The following is a 25,339-nucleotide window of genomic DNA, read 5'->3' on the forward strand; positions in this document are numbered from 1 at the left end:
AAAATATGTACATACCATTTCATAACGTACACATCCATCTCATAATTTATAAAAATGAAATATCCTAACTCATGGTAAAATGATTCCGGGTCGTGACTGCTGAAAGTAAATTAGTTTTTAACACGTGTTAAGAATATAAGTTGGAAACAAATAACTTTCGAGAGCGACGTAAACGAGATTCAGTTTTAACACGTGTTAAGAATACAAATTGAAAATATAAGAGTTTAAAAATCCATCCATCAAAACGTTAGAATAACGAAGTTGCAAAGGAAGAGCGCGTCAAGAAGAAAAGTCGTGAACAAAGCGAAAGATAAAATCGGACGTACCGCTTGTGTTATTAAACGAGATCACGAACCGAGGATTAAAATACCGGTCTACGATAATTCGTGTTCGCGCTGTTTCTCTCGTTACATCCGTAAAAGAGTACGTGCTATTTGGAGTTCGCGAGAAGGAAGTGGAACAGAAGTCACGAAGCGAATGATGTCTCCTCGCCTACTATCGCGGATATCTCGCGCACTACCAGCACCAACCTAATAATTCTGCTCCTTTTTTTACACCATTTACCATAATATGATTTTTCAACGCACGAGACTTCCCTGCAGTATCCTTGAACCTTCGACTCAGGCCACTCTTGCCGACTCTAAAAGTCGGAGATATATATTTGGTCACGCGAGGTACGGCATGTCGCCGATCGTTTCCGGTAATGTCGCTAGTATTCCTATCGATATGCAGTATTCAATACATGTACATACTTTTATCTCCGATTATATTTAAATCAGCCTTACTGTCATTAATTTCAAAAGAATGATTTGTATCGGTAATCAGCATCTCATTATTAAATTACAAAAACTCTAAATTAATGACATTAGTTATATTGAAATATATCAGTACATAATTATTAAAGTTAATAGAATATTATTTTTGAAATATATTTTCTCTACAGGAATTTTCTTCAAAGAAGCTACACGGTTTGCGGGTTATCTCCCGCGGCATATCTTGATACATCGTTAAATACCAATGTTTTGTAAACTTTGCAGTTCTCTTCATCAGGACATATCAGGTTGCTTCCTGACTTGATGGAGTGAACTGCAATATTTACAAAACATTAGTATTTAATGATGTATCAAAACAGAAAGATAATTCGCAAACTGCTTCCTTAAAAGGATATTTTTAAAGAGATTTTTTAAACATTGAAACTAATGGCTGCGTTCAACAAAAAAAAAGCAGCTTTGTAACTATTGTTAAATTCTTTAATATGATTGCCCTCATTGGATCTAAATATATAGCAATCATATTCAAGAATTTTACAACAGTTGTAAAGTTGCTTTTTATGCTGAACGCAGTCATTGATATACTAATTTACATATTCTTCTGTCTTATTATCTTTCCTGAAAAGGACAAAGATTCTAATTACGAGATTTTTGCGGCAATACTACAATATAATTGTATATAATTTAATAAAGATGCATAAATTGTTGTAAAAAAAAAAAAAAAAAAATCCATTACTCATAATTTTCCATTACTCATCAAATTAGCAATTATAAGTACATTATAGGTGAATAATATGGCGAGATTGATTTCACTTAATGCATGTATGAACTACGGGATATCTTACGAGTGTCACCATTAATACCATAAATGACATATCGAGTTGAAAATTAAATCACGCGAGTTTCAAACTCGAGACGTGGCAGATTCTAGAAATAGGCCACCTCCCAGCGAGACATATGCACTTTGGGATGTGTGCTGGTGGACTCTGAAATTAGACTCCGTACAAATTGTTTCCATAAGACATAAAGCCCGACATACGGTGACATATGTTGTTTAGTAGACAGTTGCGAAGCAAACAACAAAGAACGACAGTCTGTTGTACAGAAAATTTAAAAATATATTCTAGCTAGAAGAGAGGAATTTTGCAAGTTAATGCAGTAAATAGGTTTTTTTTTTTTTTTTTTCGTTTAAAATGCTCGGCAGAAAATCAACGTAAATAATTGGCGATGCAAAATGCGAGGTTTAAATGAATTCCGTTAGGACGAACAGCTGCATTTTTCAACATGGAGGAAGGGACGAATTATCCGGGGCCTAATGAGGCGCCGCTGAGTTAAAATGGCCATAAACACGCGTCACACGTCGTCGGTTTAAAAGCAAGGTAAAATGCACGTTAGAAGCGTGCATCGCACGCGTTTTCCCATCCTGCAGACGCAGCTTATGAGACGAGGCTTTGCGTGGAGACCCTCGCATTCCGGACGCTGAGTCACTCATAGATCCCACACGACGCGATCTCGCATGAGAGGATTTGAAGCGTGAAGCCATCGTCGCGGTCGAGCTGAGTTAAAATTCGATTAAAAATGCGTTTGGTCTGTAAACTTTATGCGCATTATGACGATACGAAGGTCGTAAATGACACATCGATCCAACACTTTTACGATATTCAACCACAACCGTTGTAAACAACCACAACCGTTCGTGCCTCATGATTTCGACATAATTTCGGACAAATATCATAACATCGTATTTAGACCGTGCAACATGATATGGAAATGACGCTCAATGGCTATCGAGTTGTAGTATGATTTAACATCGTATTTCAAATTTGCACTTTCGCGCTTGTGTTGAATTTCACGTAGTCACGTATCATAAATTTATTATTCCGTATTTCGTTGCGAGCGATTGAAAATCCGTGGACAATGTGACAGTGAATATATAATATCCTTCATGAGTATCTCATAAATTATGATTATTATGTGTAATTAAGACGGCCTATGAAACATACATATCCGGCTCGAAATATTATATTATAAATCTTTGTTTAACAAAAGAGAAGATAGGTCACAGGTAATGTTTGTCGGTTATATAATATTTTCATGTCATTTCAATGATATTGTAATGTTGTAATGTATAGATGACATTACAACCAGCATTGTCTGTATTTCCTGTTGTTATAGACATAAACAGACGTGTAATTCATATTACACAACGATACGCGAATAGTCAATCAATATTTCCGTAGTAAGTTTTCGTAAAACAGTAAACGTATTGTTCTCGGACTGTGGATATTGATTACGTAGGAGAAACTTGTTTACGAGCAATGAAAGTTACCGAAGTAACTTTGCGATCTTTACGTTTGCAAATATTCAGATTAATTACGCATTCTACGAGAAATGACTTAATATGTAAAATCTTATTTCAAGCGGAAGACATACGTCTGTATTTATATCTCATTTTTATTGATATATTTATTTTGCATTTATTTTTCTGAAATTCTATAAAGGAGAAGGTGATATTATGGTCAGTGTAGATATAATGGCTCCTTTTAATATCTCCACTATTAGATAATGAATTCTAGTGATTACTTATAAAATGACTTGCTCGGTAGTTCGCCGTTACCATAACATCAATATACAATATATAATGGCCAGCATTTTTATTTTCAAACATTTCGAAATGTTTTTAAACATACATTTTAGCATTTAAACACACTGAAATACGTACTGAATTAATTCTCCTCATTTTTCATAGACTTGCAAGCACATCACATGAACATATTTAAGTATGTTGTTGATTATTTAACATTTTATTTGGCTGTATACATTTCGAATTATGCAAAGTTAAACAATAGCATTTTGCTAATATGACTTCTCGTATCAAAATAATTGTTCCGCAAATCGATCGTAATTCTATTGTTAATCTATAGTTTATATTATTGGGTCATTTAAAAAGTATCCGCGGTTTTTTCATTCAAAAATTGAACAAAAAACTGCGGATACTTTTTAAATGACCTAATATATAGCCCGTATTCAGAACGCGCTTTTATCGATAAAAGCACGCTTTTATCTCTGAAATTCTATAGAAGAAAATGGGGGAATTGTGCACATCCTGGTTGGGTATTTTTCCAATAGATGAAGGCATCACCGTGGCGAAATTTTTACGCAAGAAGTCATCTTCTTAAGATATAACTACAAAAGGTACGACGTAAATACATTACTAGCCAAAGAAATACAAAAAAGTGTGAAATCACATCTTTTCTTGTTATTTTAGCATTCAGAAAATAAGATGATAAGTTCGTATTTTTAATTTGTTTTGTTAAAGTTGCATACGTTATTAAAGTACGTTATTATATATACCTTTTGAGATTTATTAAGTTTGGTTAGGAATTATTGAAGTAATCGTATTTCGTACTGAGAATCAGTTTGCGACGAGCAACTGTGCGCACAATTACCCATCTTCCATATGACTAGCAATAATTTTTTCGTTTCTTCTTGGCATTATTATTTATTTGGCCATTTCATTTTGTTAAAGCATGTACATTATTATTATATTAGTTTTGTATTTTTTCCTAATATATATAATATATTCGAAATATATATTTAATATTATATATATTTATATTGCAATATAATGAATATATTTTCTGATTTCTTCGTCAACATTCCACAATTCATTCATTTCTTACGACTTTTATTTTACGCACAATTACTCGACGCGCGAAAAATTTTTTCGCTTTTCCGTTTTTTCCTTTTGATTAAATGTAACTTTATTAAATGAAAATCTGTTCGATAGGAGAATACGTAATGGTAGAAAAATGTTTATAGTTTCTAGTTTAGTAGGTAAAATTAAAATAATTTACATTTATTTTTCTGTAATAACATTTTGCTATTTAATCAAAATAACAAATTACAAAATCTGAAAATAATTTTTACTAAAAAGTAGATATCTAATTTTTATTTCTATTACTTTTCTATAATGTTTTTGTTAATTTAATGTAGAGTTTATCATAGAGGCAATTTATACTATAATATTATATGTATCAATTTATCCCACATATCGGGGCAAAAGTTAATTACAATAATATGTCCGTATTTTATTTATTGCAAAGAAATTGTACAGTATAGAATCATTACTGGTATGAAAATGTAGAAAAAGATTCTCTCTATCATATTGATATATTTTAATCGTAATAATTAATTATTTAAAAAATCTAATACCAAAATTATGAAAACTATGTCAACGAGACCCGGTCTCCCCTTCTCTTTATAATAATAATTAAATGTAAAATATATTTTTTCTGTTCCCGATGACTTTGCTGAGCTAAAAACCGTTTGTGTTTCTCCTGATTTTCAATGAAGTATCTTCGTTTGACTCAATACATGATGGTTGGTTCGTCAATCTTAGCAACACTGACATCCCACGGGATGTTCAATTATTGTTACAACTAGGCGAAGAGTTCGGTATGCCTATTAAGAAGAATAATATTGAAAAAACTTTAGTTGAATTTATAAAAAATATTGAAAATAATATGAATATATCTGGTCGTCCAGATAATGTTATTAAATTCACTAGAAATAACTCCACTTCCATCTTCAGTAAATTCTCTAAAGAGCTCCCCTTTGTTAGCCCTAATGATAAGCAGCTTTCTTTTTGGTTAAAAATCATACGTAAGTTCATCGAAAATCATAATGAATTGCTTGTCACGAGGGCTAATAAAGGTAACGTTACAATGGTTTTGAATAGAGCTGATTATGTTCATGAAATGGAAGTCATTTCTCGGATACTAATACCTATCAGAGACTAACCAGAGATCCCACAAGAAAGCTAACCAACGATTTACGCAGCATTCTTGTCAGATGGAAGAATAAGGGTTATATAGATAACATTTTATATAGACGGTTGAACACTACTGATGGTTTTAGAGCTTATGGCTTACCTAAAATTAATAAACCGGGGAATCCACTTAGAGTTATTACTTCTTCTATTAATAGTTCACTATACTATTTCCCTTTTTTTTACACAATATTCCTGAGGGATTTGGTCAGGTAAAAAACAGTTTCCATTTGGTTAATAAATTGAATAGGTTGCGTTTTGAATCGGATTATGTTTTAGCTTCCTTGGAGTGGTCTCATTATTTACTAAAATTCCTATAAATTTGGTATCTAAAAGTATTGAAAGGAGATGAGACCACATAGTTAAGAATACTATTATACCGTTGAATGAGTTCCTTATTGCTGTAAATTTTGTTCTGGAATCTACGTTTTTTACTTTTAATCAAAGATTTTACAAACAAATATTTGGAACCTCTATGGTTCGCTTATATTTCCGGTTGTTGCGGAAATTGTTTTACAGGACTTGGAAATATCAGCTATTGAAATGTTGCCTATACAAGTCGTTGTTCTATTATGTGATGATATTGTTTTGGCGGCTTTCTCTGATACTATGAATGATATTAAAAACATTTTTAATTTATTGCATACTAGGTTGCAGTTTACCATAGAAATTGGTACTCAAGGTAGTTTGAATTTTTTAGACACGACTATAATTGTTGATAAGAATAGAATTATATTTAAGATTTCCAAAATCTACTTGTTCGGGGAGGTTTCTAAACTATTAATCCCACCACCCTTTATGTCACAAGAGGGGCATTATTATATGTGCAATAAATAGAATCTTATTATTGTCTCCCCCAAAATTTCATGAGCGTAATCTTACAGATGCTGTTCATACGTTTTTGGAGAATAGCTATCCTCTCCATTTCACATTCACTACGATTAATAACAGACTTTTTTACACTCGTAAATATAAAAACTCTCACATTTCTTATTTTCATAGAAAAGAGATATCTGCGGACAAATATTTCACCATACCATATGTTAAATCAGTTTCTAAAAGTTTTAGACTTATCGCCTTAAAAATGAATTCTAAGTTAGTTTATTCAATTCCGAATACGTTAAATAAGTATATAATAAAGACCAATTAGACGTTTTATCACATCAAGGAGTACAAAATATTCTGCGGGGATTGCGAGGCCAGTTATGTGGATCAAACGAAGAGAAAAACGAAATTGCAAGAATATAAGCTAAACATAAATAAAAATACGAACTCTCCAACTGTCATCGAACCATCGCATTGAATGCAACTATAATTTGATTGGAATAATATAAAAATCCTTGATAAGGAACCTTCCTATAAAAAAAGGTTGATATCTGAAATAGTTCATATCAAAAAGCAAAGCCAAGGTCTAAATAAGCAAAGTGAATCTGAATCGTTACATGAAGTCTACCTTCCTATCATACAACCTTTTTCCTTCTCTTAGTCTTTCTTCCTCTTTTTCTTCTTGTTTCTCTTTCCTGACTATTTCCAACCCCTCACTTTTCCAACGATTCCTTCACTCTGTGTATCGCAAGCAGACGTTTCTTCGCAATACGGCCTCCAAATTTTATATTCTTTTGCCAACGTCGAATTGAATACTCTTGGTAGAAGAAAATTTGTACTAATTTTTTATTCAAAATAATAAGACACAATGTCACGACGAATTTTCATCTGCGTGGGGAAAGTGCTTAAGATTCATCATTTTGTCTGTAAAACAGAATCTGGAAATTCTTGTTCTACATAACTTGCAATATAATAATTGGCGCTGCAACCATGTTTGTATAATGTACACAAGATGAAAGGACGTTTATTCATATTTATATTTTTGACTAAGTCGTTTAAAAAATTACACTATCTAACTATGCAAAATATATCTTCAATTTATGCGCTACTATTTTCAAACAATTTCGATTTTTGCACTGCAACACTTAACCTTCTGAGGATCAAAATATTTTTGATCGACTTTTTTATTTTAAAGAAATGGAACTTTTTTATACAATATCTCATATTTTCTATGTCGTAGGATTAAGTGGCGATAAAGGCCATTGTTAAGCCCCTAAAAGGGTCTCCAGTCATCCAAAGGTTAAATTAATAATTACATTCCTTTTAGAGCGAACTGTAATATTCGTAAGTATCTAAGTCGTTAAAAATTGTGAAAATAAATGCTTCAACTGTGCTAAATATATTATCGATTTATACGCTATGTATTCTAAGCAATTACGTTATTAAAAGTATTCGTTTTTTGATGAATAAAAATGAAGTGTAATCGAAAGGGTATTTTCATTCATTTTTTCGAATATTAGGTGTATTCATCGTGTACTTCTTCGAAACCCTTTTACATTATATTATATATATACATCATAACTTATATCTTCTTCAAAACCCTTTTATCTATTACCTCTGATTTTTTAAATAGAAATGCAATTGTTTGAAAATCATAGTGTATAAATAAATAAAAAATATTTTGCACAGTTAAAGCATGTATTTTCACAATTCTTAATCACTTAGATACGAATATAATTGTTTGCTCCAAGAGGAAAATCCTCTAAGGATTGCAGCGCAAAAATCAAAATTGCTTGAAAATCGTAGCGCAAAAATTAAAGATATTTTTGCATAGTTAAATAGTATAATTTTATAACTTAAAATGACTTAGGGATGAATATGACTATTTGCTCCAAGAGGGAAATATCTTAAGGAATGCAGCGCAAAAAATAAAATGTGAATATGAAAACGCATAAATCTTGTGTATTTCATTTTCCAAGTCGGTTGTTATTAACATGTTGGAGGATTGACTGACAGCTTACTCAGCTCCTCACAAAAAATTTTTTTTTAGCTAAACGAAATGAGCGCAAAATTTTTTCTTGCGAATTTTAAAAGCATATAAATAAGTCATTATATAATTTATCATGATTTAGTTAAGTGGGGGGAGGGAGGCGAGTAGCTAGGCAGACGTATTTTATATTCTATTTTGATATTTAAAACAAATAAATATTTTCGGGATAACATCATTTATAAAGATTTGATAAGTTTTTATTATTGCTATTATACCTGCTATGAAAGCCATAAGGCAACTCTTATGATATTACACTTTGAATGAATTTTTAAATTAATACATATATTAATGTTTTAATCTCGCACATTTAATTAATTAACGACATTAATAAAATGTGTAGCGCTGTTCCTTAATTAATAAATTCAATTCAATTGACACTTGAAAGAGATGAAACAAATGCAAAAGAATCTTGTGATATGTACTATTTAATAAAAAATACTATAATTATTTAATTCTTAACTACATGAGTGGGTCATTTGAACCCAGGTGAAGATTTTAGTCGACCGCTATTTTTGTACGGTTAATATTGCAAAGTTGAAGGGGATAAAAAAAACTTGGAACTTTTTTCTATCGTCGTAATGCAATTGTTTCGTTGTTGTCATGACGATAATTGTGATGCAATAAAAGTTTGGCTTGAACCCATCAAATATAAATTTGATAGATTTTTGCCGAAAGTGAAAATTCGTTTTTAGTAAGTGCCTGTTTATTAGTGCTGTATTTAAATATATATGTTGTCTCTTCTCTCTTTCTTCTTATAATTAAAATATATATTCATTGTCCAAAAAGCATTTTTGTATCTTGATAAAACGATCGCTCTCTATTTTCTCGAAATTACAAAAATCGTGAATAAATAATCTTGAGATTAATATATATTTAATATGAAATATTTTCATTATATTTTTTTTTAAAGAAGAAAATACTCAACATACCTCAGATATAATTTTTTTTTGAGTATGTATAAAAATGTTCCCATTTTAGTCAAATAATTATACTGTTTGGAATGTATAATGTATATTTTTCCTTAAAGTTCATGTTTTCCTCTTTTCAAAATATTAATTTTATCTGTACCTTTTTTCATCATAAAGATATGATTTTTTGAAAAAACTATTGCACTCTTTTCACAAATTGTCTTTAGTATTTTTTAACATAACTTTTTCAATTATTAGCAAAACTTTTTTATATTTCGATATTTCGATTCTACATTCTTATAAAAATTCATTTCATAAAAAAAAATATTTTCTATTGAGATTTGTGATAAGTACAGAGCTAATCAAAGACATTATGAATGATTCGAACCCAGGCATATAAATTAAGACTCTAAAAGAGTCTTACTCTATAATACGAGATATGTAATTGAAGGTTAAATATAAAAAGTTATTCGCAACTAGTGCCTGATCTACATCTAGTACTTTTATCCTAAATAATATATTTTACTTTTGTGAGTGAATGAAATGAAGATTTGATTCTCAGTTAGTTTATTTCAATATCCCCATAAATAAAATTTTTTTAAATATAATAATTATGTTAATTTTTTTAAATAATTTTTTTAAATAATAATAGGGAGTTCAGGTACCTTATTATATGTAGGATAACTCCGGCAAATACGCCGCGCTGATATTTATGCCGCAGAAGAAATAATAGTCAGAAAAAATAGAAGGAGTGGGGATAATTTTCCCACAACTACTAAGTTACATGCCTTTATGTTATATCAGTATTATGTTATGATTTCAGCTTCTTACTGTTAATATTAATGAAATTTAATGGGTGGGATTTATTAGGTGTTGGAATTAATTCGTAGCGTTTTTTAATGAAAGAATGTTATTTATTTCACATGAGCATTAAAAAATACATTAATGAAAGTACTTCCCATCACTTGTAAAACGCTACGAATTAATTCCAACACCTAATATGTCCAAAGCATATTAAGTGCGCAGATTGAATTCAGTGCACTAAATGCAATAAACGCATTATATGAAATATGTACCTCATATCATAACACTTGTAATATATGTAGGAAGATTGTAATAATTATTATTTATTATTTCATATATATATTTACCATTCTTACAAAACTTTATAAATACATTTTATAAGTTATTGTGTCATTATACGTCTTGTTTATATATGCATTATTATATATATATGCATTATATATATATATGCATTATATATATATATGCATTATTTATAAATTTTTCATGAGCCGTACATATCCCCTTCCCCTCCCCCTATGAGTAGCCATATATCCCATCCCTATGGGATATACGGCAAAAATGCAAGTTTCAAAAAATTTATTTTTTAATATAAAAAATAAATATTTCGGATTTCTAATATTTTTTTCATGGTAATAGACAGTACAAAATTTTTGCTGATATAGTTCGTTTACTTTAAACATAAATAATCAATAAGATTGGAAACAAGACCATTTATGTTAAATACTTTACTTTAAATTCGAAGCGCCACTACTCTGAATGTTAAGATGTTGAATTATTATATATACTCATAATTTTAAGGGGATTATTAATATTTCAGATTGATTGCGTTGAAATACCGACACGCAATTATCATTTCTAAAATTAATTCATTTATACGAATATATATAATAGTTCAATATCTTAACATTCAGAGTAGTGGCGCTTCGTATTTAAAGTAATAATAAATAATTAAATTAAATTAAAGTAAATTAAATTAAATTAAAGTAATAATAAATTTAATAAATTAAGTTTTTGATAGGTGTGGCGCATATACGGTGTGGAGTTACCCTAATGTAAACTATATGCATACTTTTATCAATAAAAATAAAATGTGAATACGGATCATTTTCTCATAATTAATATTCTCCTTAGAAATTTATAAATCTATGTTAAACTCTCATTACGGTTAAAAATATCTGTATCCGGAAAGTAAAGGAATCTGTTTTTCGCGACTCTTTTTCCGTCACGAGTGGAATGAAACAGGACGCATCGATCCGAGAATCTACGCGTTTCGAGATAACGCAAAAATTTATGGAGTTCTGAGAAACGTTCCTGGAAAATTGTCTCTACCATACGAAAATAAAATCACGTCATTCGTTCGAACATCGCATCGAACATCTTCTCGCCTCTTTCGTGCGGTTCTAATGCAAGTTTATGAAAAAACACAGAAAAAATTTCTGGTTAAAAATGGATGAATGAAAAAATTTTATCCATCAGCATTCTGATCTCAACTAGAATTACAATGTCTATATAGATTAAACCAAATTCTGATTTTGTTCATTTTAAATCAGAATTCCAATTAATGCAACCAAACTCTTTTTTTCAATGCACAATGTGAATGTTCGCCATAAGATAAAAATATATTCAGCGCCAAAGAAATTTGTACGCATACGTGACTCGACGTAAAACATGTTGCAACAAATTATTTATAGTATTACTCTTACATAACGTATGTCCCAGTTTTAAATGTAACGTAGTTATTAATATATAAACCTTATTCGTAGAAATATAATTTTACGGAGTTTTACATATTTTTATTATTTTCTTTTTGAATATTTATGGATGTTTTTTACAATTCTATTATATTCTTCTCTGTATATTATTTAAAGAGTTATTTCTAGAGTTTCTTGGTAAGCTTTCTCTTTATTATACTGTATTTTTTAGAATATATTTCTTTTAATATTATTTTTATGAAGTTTTTAGCTGTTTTATTCTATAGAAGATTCTTCACTATATTTATATAGTGTAGTTCATATAAGTAGATGCATAATTTACTGCGCTTCGCCCACGTAAGTGACGAGATATTCTTTCATTTAAAAGCATTTCTGTCTTTAAAAATAATTTTATAAAAGAAAGAACACGCAAAAAATCAACATTTCTACTAATAAGATGAAGGGAAAAACATTGATGATGCAAAACTCCAAATACGAATTAATGTTTATTATTTCTCAACAATAACCATAGCTCAGCGTTATCTTCAATTAAACACAAATATTCAAAAAAAAAATAAAATAGCAAATTGACGACAGCCATGATATACCGCATAGAAAAATTAATATTCGAGACAACAGAACAGAAAAGTCCTCAAATAACCGTGCGCCTATAAATTTCAGATCTTTCTTTCTCACTCGATAAAAATACTCGCAATTATCTAGCAATGCTCTAAATCTCCGAATTGTACTAAAGGCAGTCTACATTTTTCCTGATGATGCTCTCTTCTCTGTGAAAACAAAGCTACTTGAAGCTATGTAAAAGCCCTCTTCTAGCGGTTCAACAACACTCTACACTTATCCAAATGAGTCGTATAATTTCACGAATTTATAATGTAGAAACTGTTTTCCACGAGGATCCACAACTCATGATTAATCCATCGTATGATGACGTAGAAGAAGACCAACCGATTGATAGTGCACACGACCTCGAAGAGATCGTGCTCTGTGGGTATGCCGCGAAGGAGATCGCGAAGAACCGGCTCATCAGCAAGGAAACTCTTGGAGGATCGCTCGGCGAGTTCGATCTCAACTGTTTTGCTTTCCGCCACAGAACATTTTCGCCGAATAATCTTTGGATCCGTGTCACCCTGAATCCATCTCTCGATCACGCGCAAGATGGAGTACACCTCGCCCATTATCCCCTCGTCGACCGTTAAAAGAAAAACGATCGTCGTTTTCACGGAGTCGACCAACGACTGATCGACCACTCATTCTCAATGCTTCCAAATGGTATTTTGGCAAGTCGGCTTGACTTCCCGCGCTATTGCAATTTCGATTACCTAACTTGGCGTCGTCATCGGTCAAAAGTGCTTTGTTGCGAAATTTGTGACTTGCAACTTGCAACGCATGCTTGTGGGCGACTGATCCATATATAATACTCTTTCAATTTTCCAAAGTATCTCACTCTAAAAAGTGAAAATTGTCAATCTTGACGAAGAGCGGCTCAATTTTCAATCTTTAAGAATGAAATTTCACTCCTTAGAGTAAGATTCAATCTAAAAGTAGAGAGTATCCATGCCATTAAAACTATATTATTATAACATATAAAAAATAAGAGCATAAAAAAACCACAGCACAAGTTATAGTTTGTGATATTTAATTATTATTACATTAATTAAAACATTAAACGTTTCGACCACAATCTGGCCATCTTCAATAACAACACATAATGTCATGACAAAATTCTAATTGTGCAAAAGAAGTACTTGAGATTCATCGTTTAGTTTTTTTGCTGTAAAACAGAATCTGGAAATTCTTGTTCTACACTTTTCTTGATATGACAACTGGCGTTGTAACATTATTGTATGAAGCATCTTCACATAGAAAAGGACATATTTATTTAATTATAACTCCCGACTGTTGAATTTAATGTCAACTAGATGTAACTCTGCGTTTTTAAGAATATTATTGAATTATTGAAGATGGCCAGATTGTGGTCGAAACGTTTAATGTTTTAATTAATGTAATAATAATTAAATATTACAACTTGTGCTGTGGTTTTTTATGCTCTTATTTTTTATATGTTTTAATATTATAACCACGTTAGTTTTCAAGATATATATTATTATATATTATAACTGTATATTATAATTGTATTATTATATATTATACGTATAATCACATTCGAACTTTTAAGCAACTTTCTAACACTAAAAAAAAAGATATTATATCAACATTATTTTAGTTGAAAATAATTTTATTAATTCAATAACATTATTAATGGAGCAAATAAAATTTTGAAATAAGAAACAACGTATGTATTTTATTAATGTTATTGTGGAAATAATGCTGTTGATATAATAATTTTTTCTGTGCGAATGTGATTCAAAGAAATAAAATTATAGGTTTTCTATTATTTTGTAACTGCGCGATTTATAATTTAGGTCTAAAGAAACCATTTGTGTTTCAAAAAAACGAAAACTGCAGTTATGATATTATGTAATTTTTGCCATATTGCGTTCAAACAAAATTTGATGATTCAGTATTCCTCAATAAAATTCTTGCTCTCTAAGAATGATCGCAAGTTTTGCCTCAAAGAAGATGCTTCCCGTATCCTTATTTCTAGGAATAATCGCGAACCTTTTTCGAGACGAGCTCAGAGGCAAGCTCGGCAAGCATAGTCTGGCCGTTGACACCGTCGGTTTCTATAAATAAAAGGGCAACCTACACCGCATTCGAGGATCTGAAAGCTACGAAAATATCAAGAATGTCGACTCAAGCGTAATGTCGCCCGACATGTTTGAAATAGTTAGGGTCAAAGGTGGATCATGTCAAACTGTGTGTAAAAGAATTTATTGAGGCTTTATTTCGAAATATATTATCTCATATATCTGTAGTCATTGTAACTTAAGTAATATGATAAATATTTTTATTAAAAAAACTTTATAAAGAACATCTCATTTTATACTTTTCGTAATTTCCAGATTTTACATTTCTTCGCCAACTGGAAAAAATAAAAAAGACGCACTATATTTGACATGGAAGTAATTATGCAATTAGCATATTAAGAAGAGATCTGCTCTATAGCAGATAAAACTTTCTTACGTTTTCAGTTACTCAAAAAGTCTGCTTTGGAGAAGTTATCTTACGAAAATGTGTCGACAAAAAAACCAGAGCAATTTCGAGATAAAGATAAATATACGAAGTCCCTTGAAGAAGTTTTTCTTCAACGAAAGAATCTTACAATGTATATGATGCTAACAAGATTTCAATGCTGATGCACAAAAAAAAACTTCATTAATATATAATAATATCAGTTATATTTTGTAATGTTAAAAGCAAAATATCAAAACATTTTTTATTTTTATCTCGAATAAACAATATTCACAAATGTTAATTTAATAAAGCTTAAATGTGTAAAACAAAAAAATTACAAGTGCCATAAAGTAATATAAATAATAGTAAACGGATTGATTAAATCTAAATAAATTTAATCCAAAATAATACATATATTTGATTATTAATTGATTATATCATTGAATACCGAGTTGAATACACAAATTATTGATAGAACGTAATTATCATAATAGATATTAATTAATGTTAATATAGATTGATTTTGCAAAATGCAACATTATACAATACTTTCTATTAATATTATCCTACATTATCTATTATAAAAAATAATCATCCTTTTAAGCTAAATAAACGTTTAAAAGCGAGTGTCCTTCTGAAAGCAGAATTAAGAGTTATCTACATTAAGAATGCTCGTCAAATGGCACTTAATTTCCTACACAACAAATTGCAAATTGCCGTCTACTAAAAGAAATCAAAATAAAAATCAAAAAAATACCCTACTGGAGGAAGTCTGCCAATAGTAACAAATTATATTACGAACATAATGCTATTACGACGTTTCCGAGGGAATTTATCAAGGAGAAGCATAGGTAAAGGACGCAGCTGCTGAGTTAATATACTTACTTTCCATTCGTTTCTTTGTGACAGCAGGCAATAAAGAGCGTGAATCGAATCTTCATTGCAGCACCTGCTTCTAACACGAGTCTCATGCGAGAAAGTTGTATAATTCCGAAGTTTTTATGTATACTGTATGAAATAAAATGTATGAAAAATATAGTTTCAACAAATAGCAATATAATTTTATCTTTATATTATTCATCTTTAATCAAATCTATATCTCCTAATTTCTAATTCAATTTCCAGTTACATATTAGTTGTTACGGAATGTGTCGGAAGTATTCTGTGAGGAAATACATTTCTCTCTCGCATATTTCTTCCAACGTGAAATAATTCCGCAGACGGAGTCACTACACGTGCAAGTTCGCAGGAGAATCCAACCTCGATTGAGTGACGATGTCGCGAATAATATCAAAGTGTCTATCGCGACGAACAGACGGAGATCGCTACAACTCAGCTTCCATCTCATCGCTTGCACCACTTTTCGATAGGTGATGGAAAACGGAGGTTGAGGAACTTGCTTCCTTGTTCGTCGCCCAGGTACACGAAGAGGCTGCAAACGAGGGAGAGCCGAGGGAAAATGCAGCGTGGATGTACCACGAAACGGAGAGATGAGCGAGGAAGGCAACGAAGGGATGAAGAGCGTGCGCGCGCATATATGTATATGTGTGTGTGTGTGTGTGTGTGTGTGTGTGTGTGTGTGTGTGTGTATTGTACGTCGAGAGGAAGGAGAGATGCAGAATGCCTGGCTGCTGTGGATCGATAGAACGGAGCTGCGTGATAGTCGGCTTTCTACACGAAGAACCGATAGATGCCGGGAATTGCTGTGAATGAGACACACAGCTACCTCATGATGAAGGCAGCCGCAGGAAATTGCGAGTATGCAAGCTATTCACGATTCGACTTCCATCGCATAAACGTCAATGACCGATTCTTTAACGAGCTGCCGTGCTCTCACGAACACATATGTGAGATGTCACGAATGAATGACGTCCAAAAACGCAATATCAAAATTATTAGAAACAAGTTAGTTTAATTAATTCATTCGCATTCCCTTCATAATGCAGTTACACACACACATACACACACACATACACACACACACACACACACACACACACACAAAACTTTATTATAAAAGGAATGTGAATGAATTAAATAAGTATTTATATATTCTATTTTTTTGAATTTTATGGCGAACTATTTATGAAATCGTCATTTTATTTTCAGAATTTTTATGTAAAAATAAAATTTAAAAATGAAAATTTTGTTAATTGTATCAAAACCAGGCCATGTATTTCAAGTATTTTTATTTTAAATACAGTATTTGTAATATAATTGTATTTTATATTTCAGTAGAATACATAAAAATATTTTATATTCTATATTTCAAATCGAAAGATTGAAAGTATTTTGTATTTTGTAATTCAAAATAATAATTGTCTTAATCAATCTTAGAAATTTGAAATACAAAATACTTATATATGTTCCGCTGAAATGTAAAATACAAAATACTTTTATGTGCTTCGCTGAAATACAAAAAAAATATAATTATATTAGAAATACTGTATTTAAAATAAAGATATATTAGAAATACTGTATTTAAAATACATATCCAAATTAGAACTTTGAAAACGCTAATTTCACAAAAATTTCGATTGTAATAATAATTTATCTGACTTTAAATAAATAAAATTTTAATTTAATAGACAAGATTTTTCTAAATTTAATTTTGTTTTAATTTAAATTTTAATTCTAACACAATATTTATTTAAAGTATATTTAAGACAACTAATTCTATTATTTATATGATAAAAAAACAACTATATTGATTTAATAATCTGTAACTAAAGTATCAACCAAATTTTGAGAGATATCGTATAGACTCATATTTTCAATATAAATAGTATCCGTGAAATATAATATATAAACATACCCATGTATAATTTCCTTCTCAAAACGCTATTCATTAACCTCTCAGCAAGAATGATGATTTAATTAGAAATATGTCGGGTAGCTTTACATGGAAAATCGATAGATGCCAGGAATCGTCGCAAATGACATATACAAACTCCACGATAAATGCAGTCGAAGGAAATTGCACGTACGCGGTGCTTTCGATACATGACGTATTTGGAGCGAACTAATCCAAATAGTATTCGCTAATGAAATGTCCAGACATAACTCATTTTCCTGAATAGCTATTCACCAATAATATACACCGATAATATTTCTTTTAATAAATTCTTTAAAAAGTTTAAAAGATTTTTTTCTAAATTCTAAGTTAATGCCACGTATATTTTAAATAAAAAATTTATAAATAAAACCTATTTGAAATTATCATAAATTTTCAATCACATACACACAAAATTTATAAATGCATTTGTTCATTTATCTAGTAATCAGATATAAGTTGCAATAATATCTTTAATCATTAATATAGCTAATATAGCTCTAATTGTAAGTTACATTACCGGTAATTTCATTTATCGAAAAAAGTATCCAGCTTTAGCCATAGCCATAGCCTAGAAAGTTTTTATGAGAAAATTTTATTAAAATATTACATAAAACGCTGAGTTCAATATGCAATTCGCATAAACTAAGTTTTATTTAAATTGAAAAATCAAAACGAATTTCATTATCTTGTTTCATTTTATTTTATCATTTTATTTTATCAATGTTCTTTTTTTAAAGGAATTAATATCAAAGCTCATAAATTTAATTAAAAAACGCGCAATTCTACATTACTAATAATAAATGTTCCAAACGTAATTTTAATCCCAGAAAACCATAGTTATTTATATAATAGACTCAAATACTTAGTTGCAAATTTAATATCATTTAAAAATCTATAAAGTCATATCCTGATTTCATTATATCGCTACATTACATTATAACAGTGCGTCGCAAATTGCAAATTTTTCCATTCTTATACATACAAGAGAGTCAATAAAAGACATGAAAGGACGTAAATGTTCCAACGAATACAATGTGCAATTTCACACATAAAATCGCGTGTTTATGAATTCTATCGGGACTGAAATATAAACTGAAATCGTCGAACACTCCGAGGTTTTATGCAAAAAATAGCATTGATGCAATACATCGACGAGATCGAGATTTCATCGGTGAAACACTGGGAGAAAAAAGCAGTGTGCTTTTTATTAAAAAATCAATATACACCACATCAATATACAACCCGAGAAGAGATTTATCGCTTGATAGAAGATTTTTTGTAAAAAAAAAACACGATTTGTGCGAAATATGAGCTAATTATTGTTAATTACTTAAAAGGAAAACCGTCTATAATAGAAAAAAGTCATACCAAAGCATTCGCACAAGAAATAATTTTTATACTGCGTCAGTAAATAATTTTTAAGGAGTATCCAACAATTATTGTATAATACTTCAAAAAGTATTCTAGAAATTAATTAGGTCCAAAGTATTGATAAGAAAATATAGTTTCTAAATAGTGCAATTAATTGCTTGTTAAAATTCGCATGCAACACTTATATAAATACACTTATATAAATTATACTTATATAAATACCGACCTGTCATCTAGCGTTGATTCTTACAACTTAAATATCAATTTTTACCATACAGCTGATTTTGTCCTTTTATTTCTTTTTGTAAAATATCACTTATACTATATAGCAATATAAGTAAATAGATGGACTATATATAAAGTTAAGATATATTGGCGTGTTATGAAAATAAATGTAATTATTTATGCGTTTGGTATATTAAATAAATTAACTGAAATGTGACTTGAAATATTTTCTATTCTTTTATTGATACTTTTGACACATATTTAAAAAAAGTTTGAAAATTATATTCCAACTTCCATTTATATAATAAATATTTAAAATAAATATTTAACTCTGAAAATAGGAACTCTGAAAATAAACCTCAAATTTCATTAAGAAAATATTTAGAAAAAGGAGAAAGAGGAAATCTAAATACTATTTCTTCATCATGTTTAAAAAGATTAATTTATTATTTCGCATAAATAAATAAATATATATATATATATATATATTTATATAAACATCTTGTTCTTCATTATTTATAAAATATGAACGCTATAAACACTATAAAGATATTTAAATAAAACTTTTATATTCCAAGAACTTTATTTCTTACAACTTTATTTCTTACAGTTTTATATTTTTTCATTTTCATTATGTTTTATAATTTATCTAATTAATAAACTAGAAAATTTAATCAATTATAATGTACATATTATTAAAATAAGCAAAAATATATTCTAATCGATTTTATCATTAATTAATTTTGTTCACTACTGCATTAAAAAATATATGTTTGCATCCTCATATGCACGAAAGTCATCAAATAAATTCTTCCATGTTCTACTTTGAAAGAAAAATTTGGCTGAATATGGCATAGCATTTTTAGATGTGATCCATACGGAAGCATTTGAATCAGAAAAAAGAATTTCACTAATTGATAAATTAAAAAATGCTTTGAAACATTTGTAGCCTACGAGACCGTAGTCTTTAATTGGTTGCAACAGCCAATTTTTGGCTGCATTAGCCTAACGAAATCACATATTGACATTGTGGATGGCTAATATATCGAAAATTAATTACTGCAACTAAAAATTAGCTATTGCAATCATTTAAAAATGTTATGCCATATTTTACTATTTTAATTGCAGTAGCCAAGTTTTTCTTTCAGTGTAGAATTAAATAAATATAAAATCTATTATAAAACATTAATTTTGAAAAGCAATGGATCTATAAATTGTTATATCTACTTGTAATATTTCTAGTACTTTTTAATTCATATTTTTAATTATATGTACTTCTTATATGATATAATTACCAAAAATTTATTATTTCAAATTTAAATAATGAATAACTTAATACTTATGGACGCACGATGCGCAGCAGTGATATACAACTATGTTGAGCTATGTAAAAAACAAATCCAGATTACAAAATGCCTAAAAAAATAAAAAAATAAGTATTGTGCACATTAAATTTCTTATTTGTTCCTACGCACATTTGATAAAATCTTTATGTAATTTTCAATAAACGATTAAAGGGATCCTATAAGTCGTCTGTTATAAATGTTAGTCGTTCGACTAAATGCAATAATTTTTGTGCAGTAATTTCTTTTCTTTTATAGATTTGAAAATTCTTTTCCAGAATTATTAAAGCATTAATACGTATCTGTGAAATCAAATTTATACCAAAAACGGAAAAAAATTTTTAAATTGAGATCTTTACCATTTCTTAATCCAATATAATATGACATCTAGACCTTTGTGAACCTGGCACTCGACTTTTTATAAATTAAACTTTTTTATAAACAAATGATAGTATTTCGTTTGTTGATTGTAGTAACAATAGATTCGTTTGCAGTTTCATATCATAAAAAATAAAAACTTTTTTTTTTTAAATAACCCGACTTTAAGATAAAAAAAATTGTTAATATATGTTGATTCAGAATCGTTTATAATTGTTTGCAGTGATTTTCCGATCGTTTGTAGTTTAGAAATTACAGCAAATTTACAGTAAACAAATTACGTAACTTTGCCAACTTTTGAGATATTTCAAATCCGTTCACGGCATCTTTCTTAGAATCGTTTGTAGTTGTTTGTAGTGATTTTTCGGTCGTTTATAGTTGCACCATTTAAAAGTTACAACAAATTTACAACAAACAAATCACGTAATTATGCCAATTTTTGAGATATCTCAAATCCGTTGACAGCAATTATCTTATAATCACGTCTGCCTAGCTGCCCTCCCCCCTCACTTAACCAAATCTTAAGGAAAAATTTTGAAATAATGCGCTATTTATGCGCTATTCATATCCGCAAACAAAAAATTTTGCATTCATTCCGTTTAGTTAAAAAAATAAAAATTTTTGTGGGGGGAGCTGAGTAGGCAATCAGTCTGATCAGTCAGCCCTTCCACCCGTTAAAAACAATCGATTTGAAAAATCAAATACACAGGATTTATGTACTACTACTTCCAAATATTTTTGCGTTGCAACCCTTGAGGCACTTCCCTCTTAGAGCGACCAGCTATATTTACCCCTAAGTCGTTTAAAATTGCAAAATTAAATACTCTGATTATACAAAATAATTCTCTGATTTATGCGCTATTATTTCCAAGCATTTTGGATTTTTGCGCTGCTATCCTTAAGGCACTTCCCTTTTGGAGCGAACAGCCATATTCACCTCTAAATCGTTTAAAATTGTAAAATTAAGTACTGTAACTATGCAAATTAATTCTGTGATTTATGTTCTATTATATCCACATGCAAATTTAATTTCTTGACTTGTGAACTTTAGTTTTCACCATCTAGCGGCAGTTTTTATCGACAATTCAAGTTCTGAAGTAATATATTATTTGTAATCATTTACACCGTTATCATCAAATGTTTCTGTCGATAACATTGTATTTTTACAGAACAATAATAAATTCCGCCTTTATTTTATTAATGCTACTTTAATTTCCTGTTATCTTTACATCTATTCAACAGATCACATTATTTTTAATTGGATATAAATCTTTTATTAAATAAAATTATATTGAGAAATTTTTGTATTCTTTCTGATTATCAGTATAATACTGTGATACATAACATAAAATATCAGTTATCAATAGTAATAGTGAATATTGGAATGGACTTTTAATGACAGTAATGTCATGTAATGTTTAAAAGCGATATTTAATAAAACAACCGAACTCTGTAGCGAACGAATATGAAAATAAATATTATCTAATCCCTACCTTTTTATTTTTTGTAAAGTTGAAGTAACAGATATTAGATTACAAACTTACATTATTTAATAATCAATATTATAAATGTAACAATCACTATTCAATTTTAAAACTTTTATATTGAATTTATTTAATAAATCGTCGGTAATTTTTTATATTAACATTTTCATTTTGAAATATATGCTTATGTTTGTGTTACAAACTTTGCATTTATATATTGGAATCTAAATTCCTTAATACATAAGCATATATTTCAAAATGAAAATGTTAATATAAAAAACTGACGATTTATTAAATAAATTCAATATAAAAGTTTTAAAATTGAATAGTGATTGTTACATTTATAATATTGATTATTAAATAATGTAAGTTTGTAATCTAATATCTGTTACTTCAACTTTACAAAAAATAAAAAGGTAGGGATTAGATAATATTTATTTTCATATTCGTTCGCTACAGAGTTCGGTTGGAGACAGATTTTCTCGCTCGCAGAGCCCTTAATATATATATATATATACCTGCGGTAGTAATTTCGGTACAAGTTTGTCGCAAGATATAACAGCGCCGATCGATAGCAAATGGCGGTGAGTCTTTTAATTTCGCGTAAATGACACGGGGCAAGTTCGCGGTAGGATCTGAGGTGGCGACAATAACTTTTATATTCGCGACGTTGCGCGGAAAGGACTCGTGGCAGGATTTGAAACAATTGCGCTCTTACACTTAGATCCTTTAGAAGTTTACAGTAGAAAACGTCGCATGTTGTGTAGAGTCACAAATTACAAAGATTACAAAAATTTCCACTTTATTGTATTTAATTTAATGTAAATACATAATGCCTTTCTGAATTATCGAATCATTTGTATTCTCTTTTGATATTAATCTCTGCAGCAACTGATGTATATAAAACAAAAGTAAACATCCTAATGTCTTGCATCATGTCTTTAAAACGTGGCAGACCTCGTCTACATGACGAAAAATTAATAGTATCTACTATTTTGCAATATAAAGAAAGCTTGGTGAATATGAATAACAAAATTTCAAATATTATTTCAAAAGACAATAAGATTTGGATAGACATATCACATCAGTTAAATAACACAATTTCAGAAAATACTTTATATACCTTGATAGTGAAAAATCGTTTTGGATTGAAAGATCAAATACTAAATACGAATATAAAAGAAATATTAAAATTAAATGTTTCAAGCGATTTAAATTGTTCAAATATTAATACCACTTTTTCATTAAATGAGAGATGATGTAAATCGTTCTATTAAAATATCTTTTGAAAGGACAAAATTAGCCGATTTAATTGTTACAAAGCAATATGTATGGTCAGAGAAATCTCGCCCATATATACGATTCCGTAAATATGAAATATTACAACCAGGTGTATGGCAACAATTTGTAACTGAGAAATTGTGGAAATTCGTACAAAATAAAATGTGGATATAATTTTAAACGAAATAAAGTTTATAACAACACAATTAGATTGAAGACAAGTGTAATTGCGGATCAGTTATCAATGATATTATCAATAACGTGATATTATCATGAAATATTAATCTTGAAACCGATAATGCTATGTATTGTAAGCATACAAAAGGAATTGGTGGAAAGAGATTCTTAAGAAATTCTGAATGATTAGAAATAGGTAAGATCTTATAGACATTTAACAGCGGAAGTAGTAGTATACAGAGCTGATCGTGCAGAAGAATTAATGGAAATTAATGATCCGGAATCACCGGATTTACCAATTTATATAAAGCAAAAATTTTAAAAAATGTGAAACAAGAATATAGTCAACATTTATGTTTTGATAAGGATCCGCTTAAATCATTATTAATGGGACAGGAAATATATATATATAAAATATATAAAAATATGATTCATATAATTTAGGATTAAATCCTTTTTTTTCTTATTATTGAACAAGTCATCAAATAGCTATATGCAATAGAGAATATACTACACGAGGTTACACTTCGGTTGCTATTGATGCAACTGGTAATGTAGTAACAAAAATCAATAGAGTTAACAATAATAAATCCAAGCACATTTTTTTTTATATACATATGTACTTAACACAATAAGATAACAACTTGGAAGTGCATAAATAACGCATAAATCCTGTATATTTGATTTTTCAAATCGATTGTTTTTAACGGATGGGAAGGCTGACTGATTTATTCAGTCCCCCACCCCCACAAAAAATTTTTTTTTAGCTAAACGGAATAAGCGCAAAATTTTTTGCGGATATGAATAGCGCATAAATAGCGCATTATTTCATAATTTTTCATTTTTCAAGATTTGGTTAAGTGGCGAAGGAGGGGGGACAACTAGGCAGACATCTTATAATCATTTGTAGTTGTTTGTAGTGATTTTCCGATCATTTGTAGTTGTTGTTGTTTACCATTTAAAAGTTACAACAAATTTACAATAAATAAATTACATAACTTTGTCAATTTTTGAGATATCTCAAATCCGCTCACGGCAACTTTCTTAGAATCGTTTGTAGTTGTTTGTAGTGATTCTCCGGTCGTATTTTGTTTATTGTAAATTTGCTGTAACTTCTAAACGGTACAACTACAAATGGAAAATCACCACAAACAACTACAAATGATTCTGAATCAAGATATATTAACTTAATTAATTTTTAAACTAATTTATTTTATTTTAAAGTTGGGTGATAGTTATTTTTAAAAAATTTGTTATTTTTTATTG

At 29.4% G+C, this 25,339-nt stretch overlaps 1 protein-coding gene across 8 annotated transcripts in view; it reads right to left on the minus strand.

The window, feature by feature from the left end:
• Positions 1 to 25,339, minus strand: part of LOC105153688 (uncharacterized) — a 107,840-nt gene that overhangs the window by 72,549 nt on the left and 9,952 nt on the right. For 2 of the 8 annotated variants that reach the window (XM_087412275.1, XM_087412274.1), the window contains exon 1: positions 15,864 to 16,487. The exons of the other annotated variants lie outside the window; for them this stretch is intronic. In XM_087412275.1, coding sequence (XP_087268401.1) covers positions 15,864 to 15,949 — 86 coding nt within the window. In that variant the 5' untranslated portion in view covers positions 15,950 to 16,487. Of the gene's footprint in view, positions 1 to 15,863; positions 16,488 to 25,339 lie in introns of those variants that run through there. 8 annotated transcript variants of the gene reach the window in all.

This window comes from Acromyrmex echinatior, chromosome 13, assembly GCF_024713525.1.
Source record: "Acromyrmex echinatior isolate Ae372 chromosome 13, ASM2471352v2, whole genome shotgun sequence".
NCBI lineage: Eukaryota > Metazoa > Arthropoda > Insecta > Hymenoptera > Formicidae > Acromyrmex > Acromyrmex echinatior.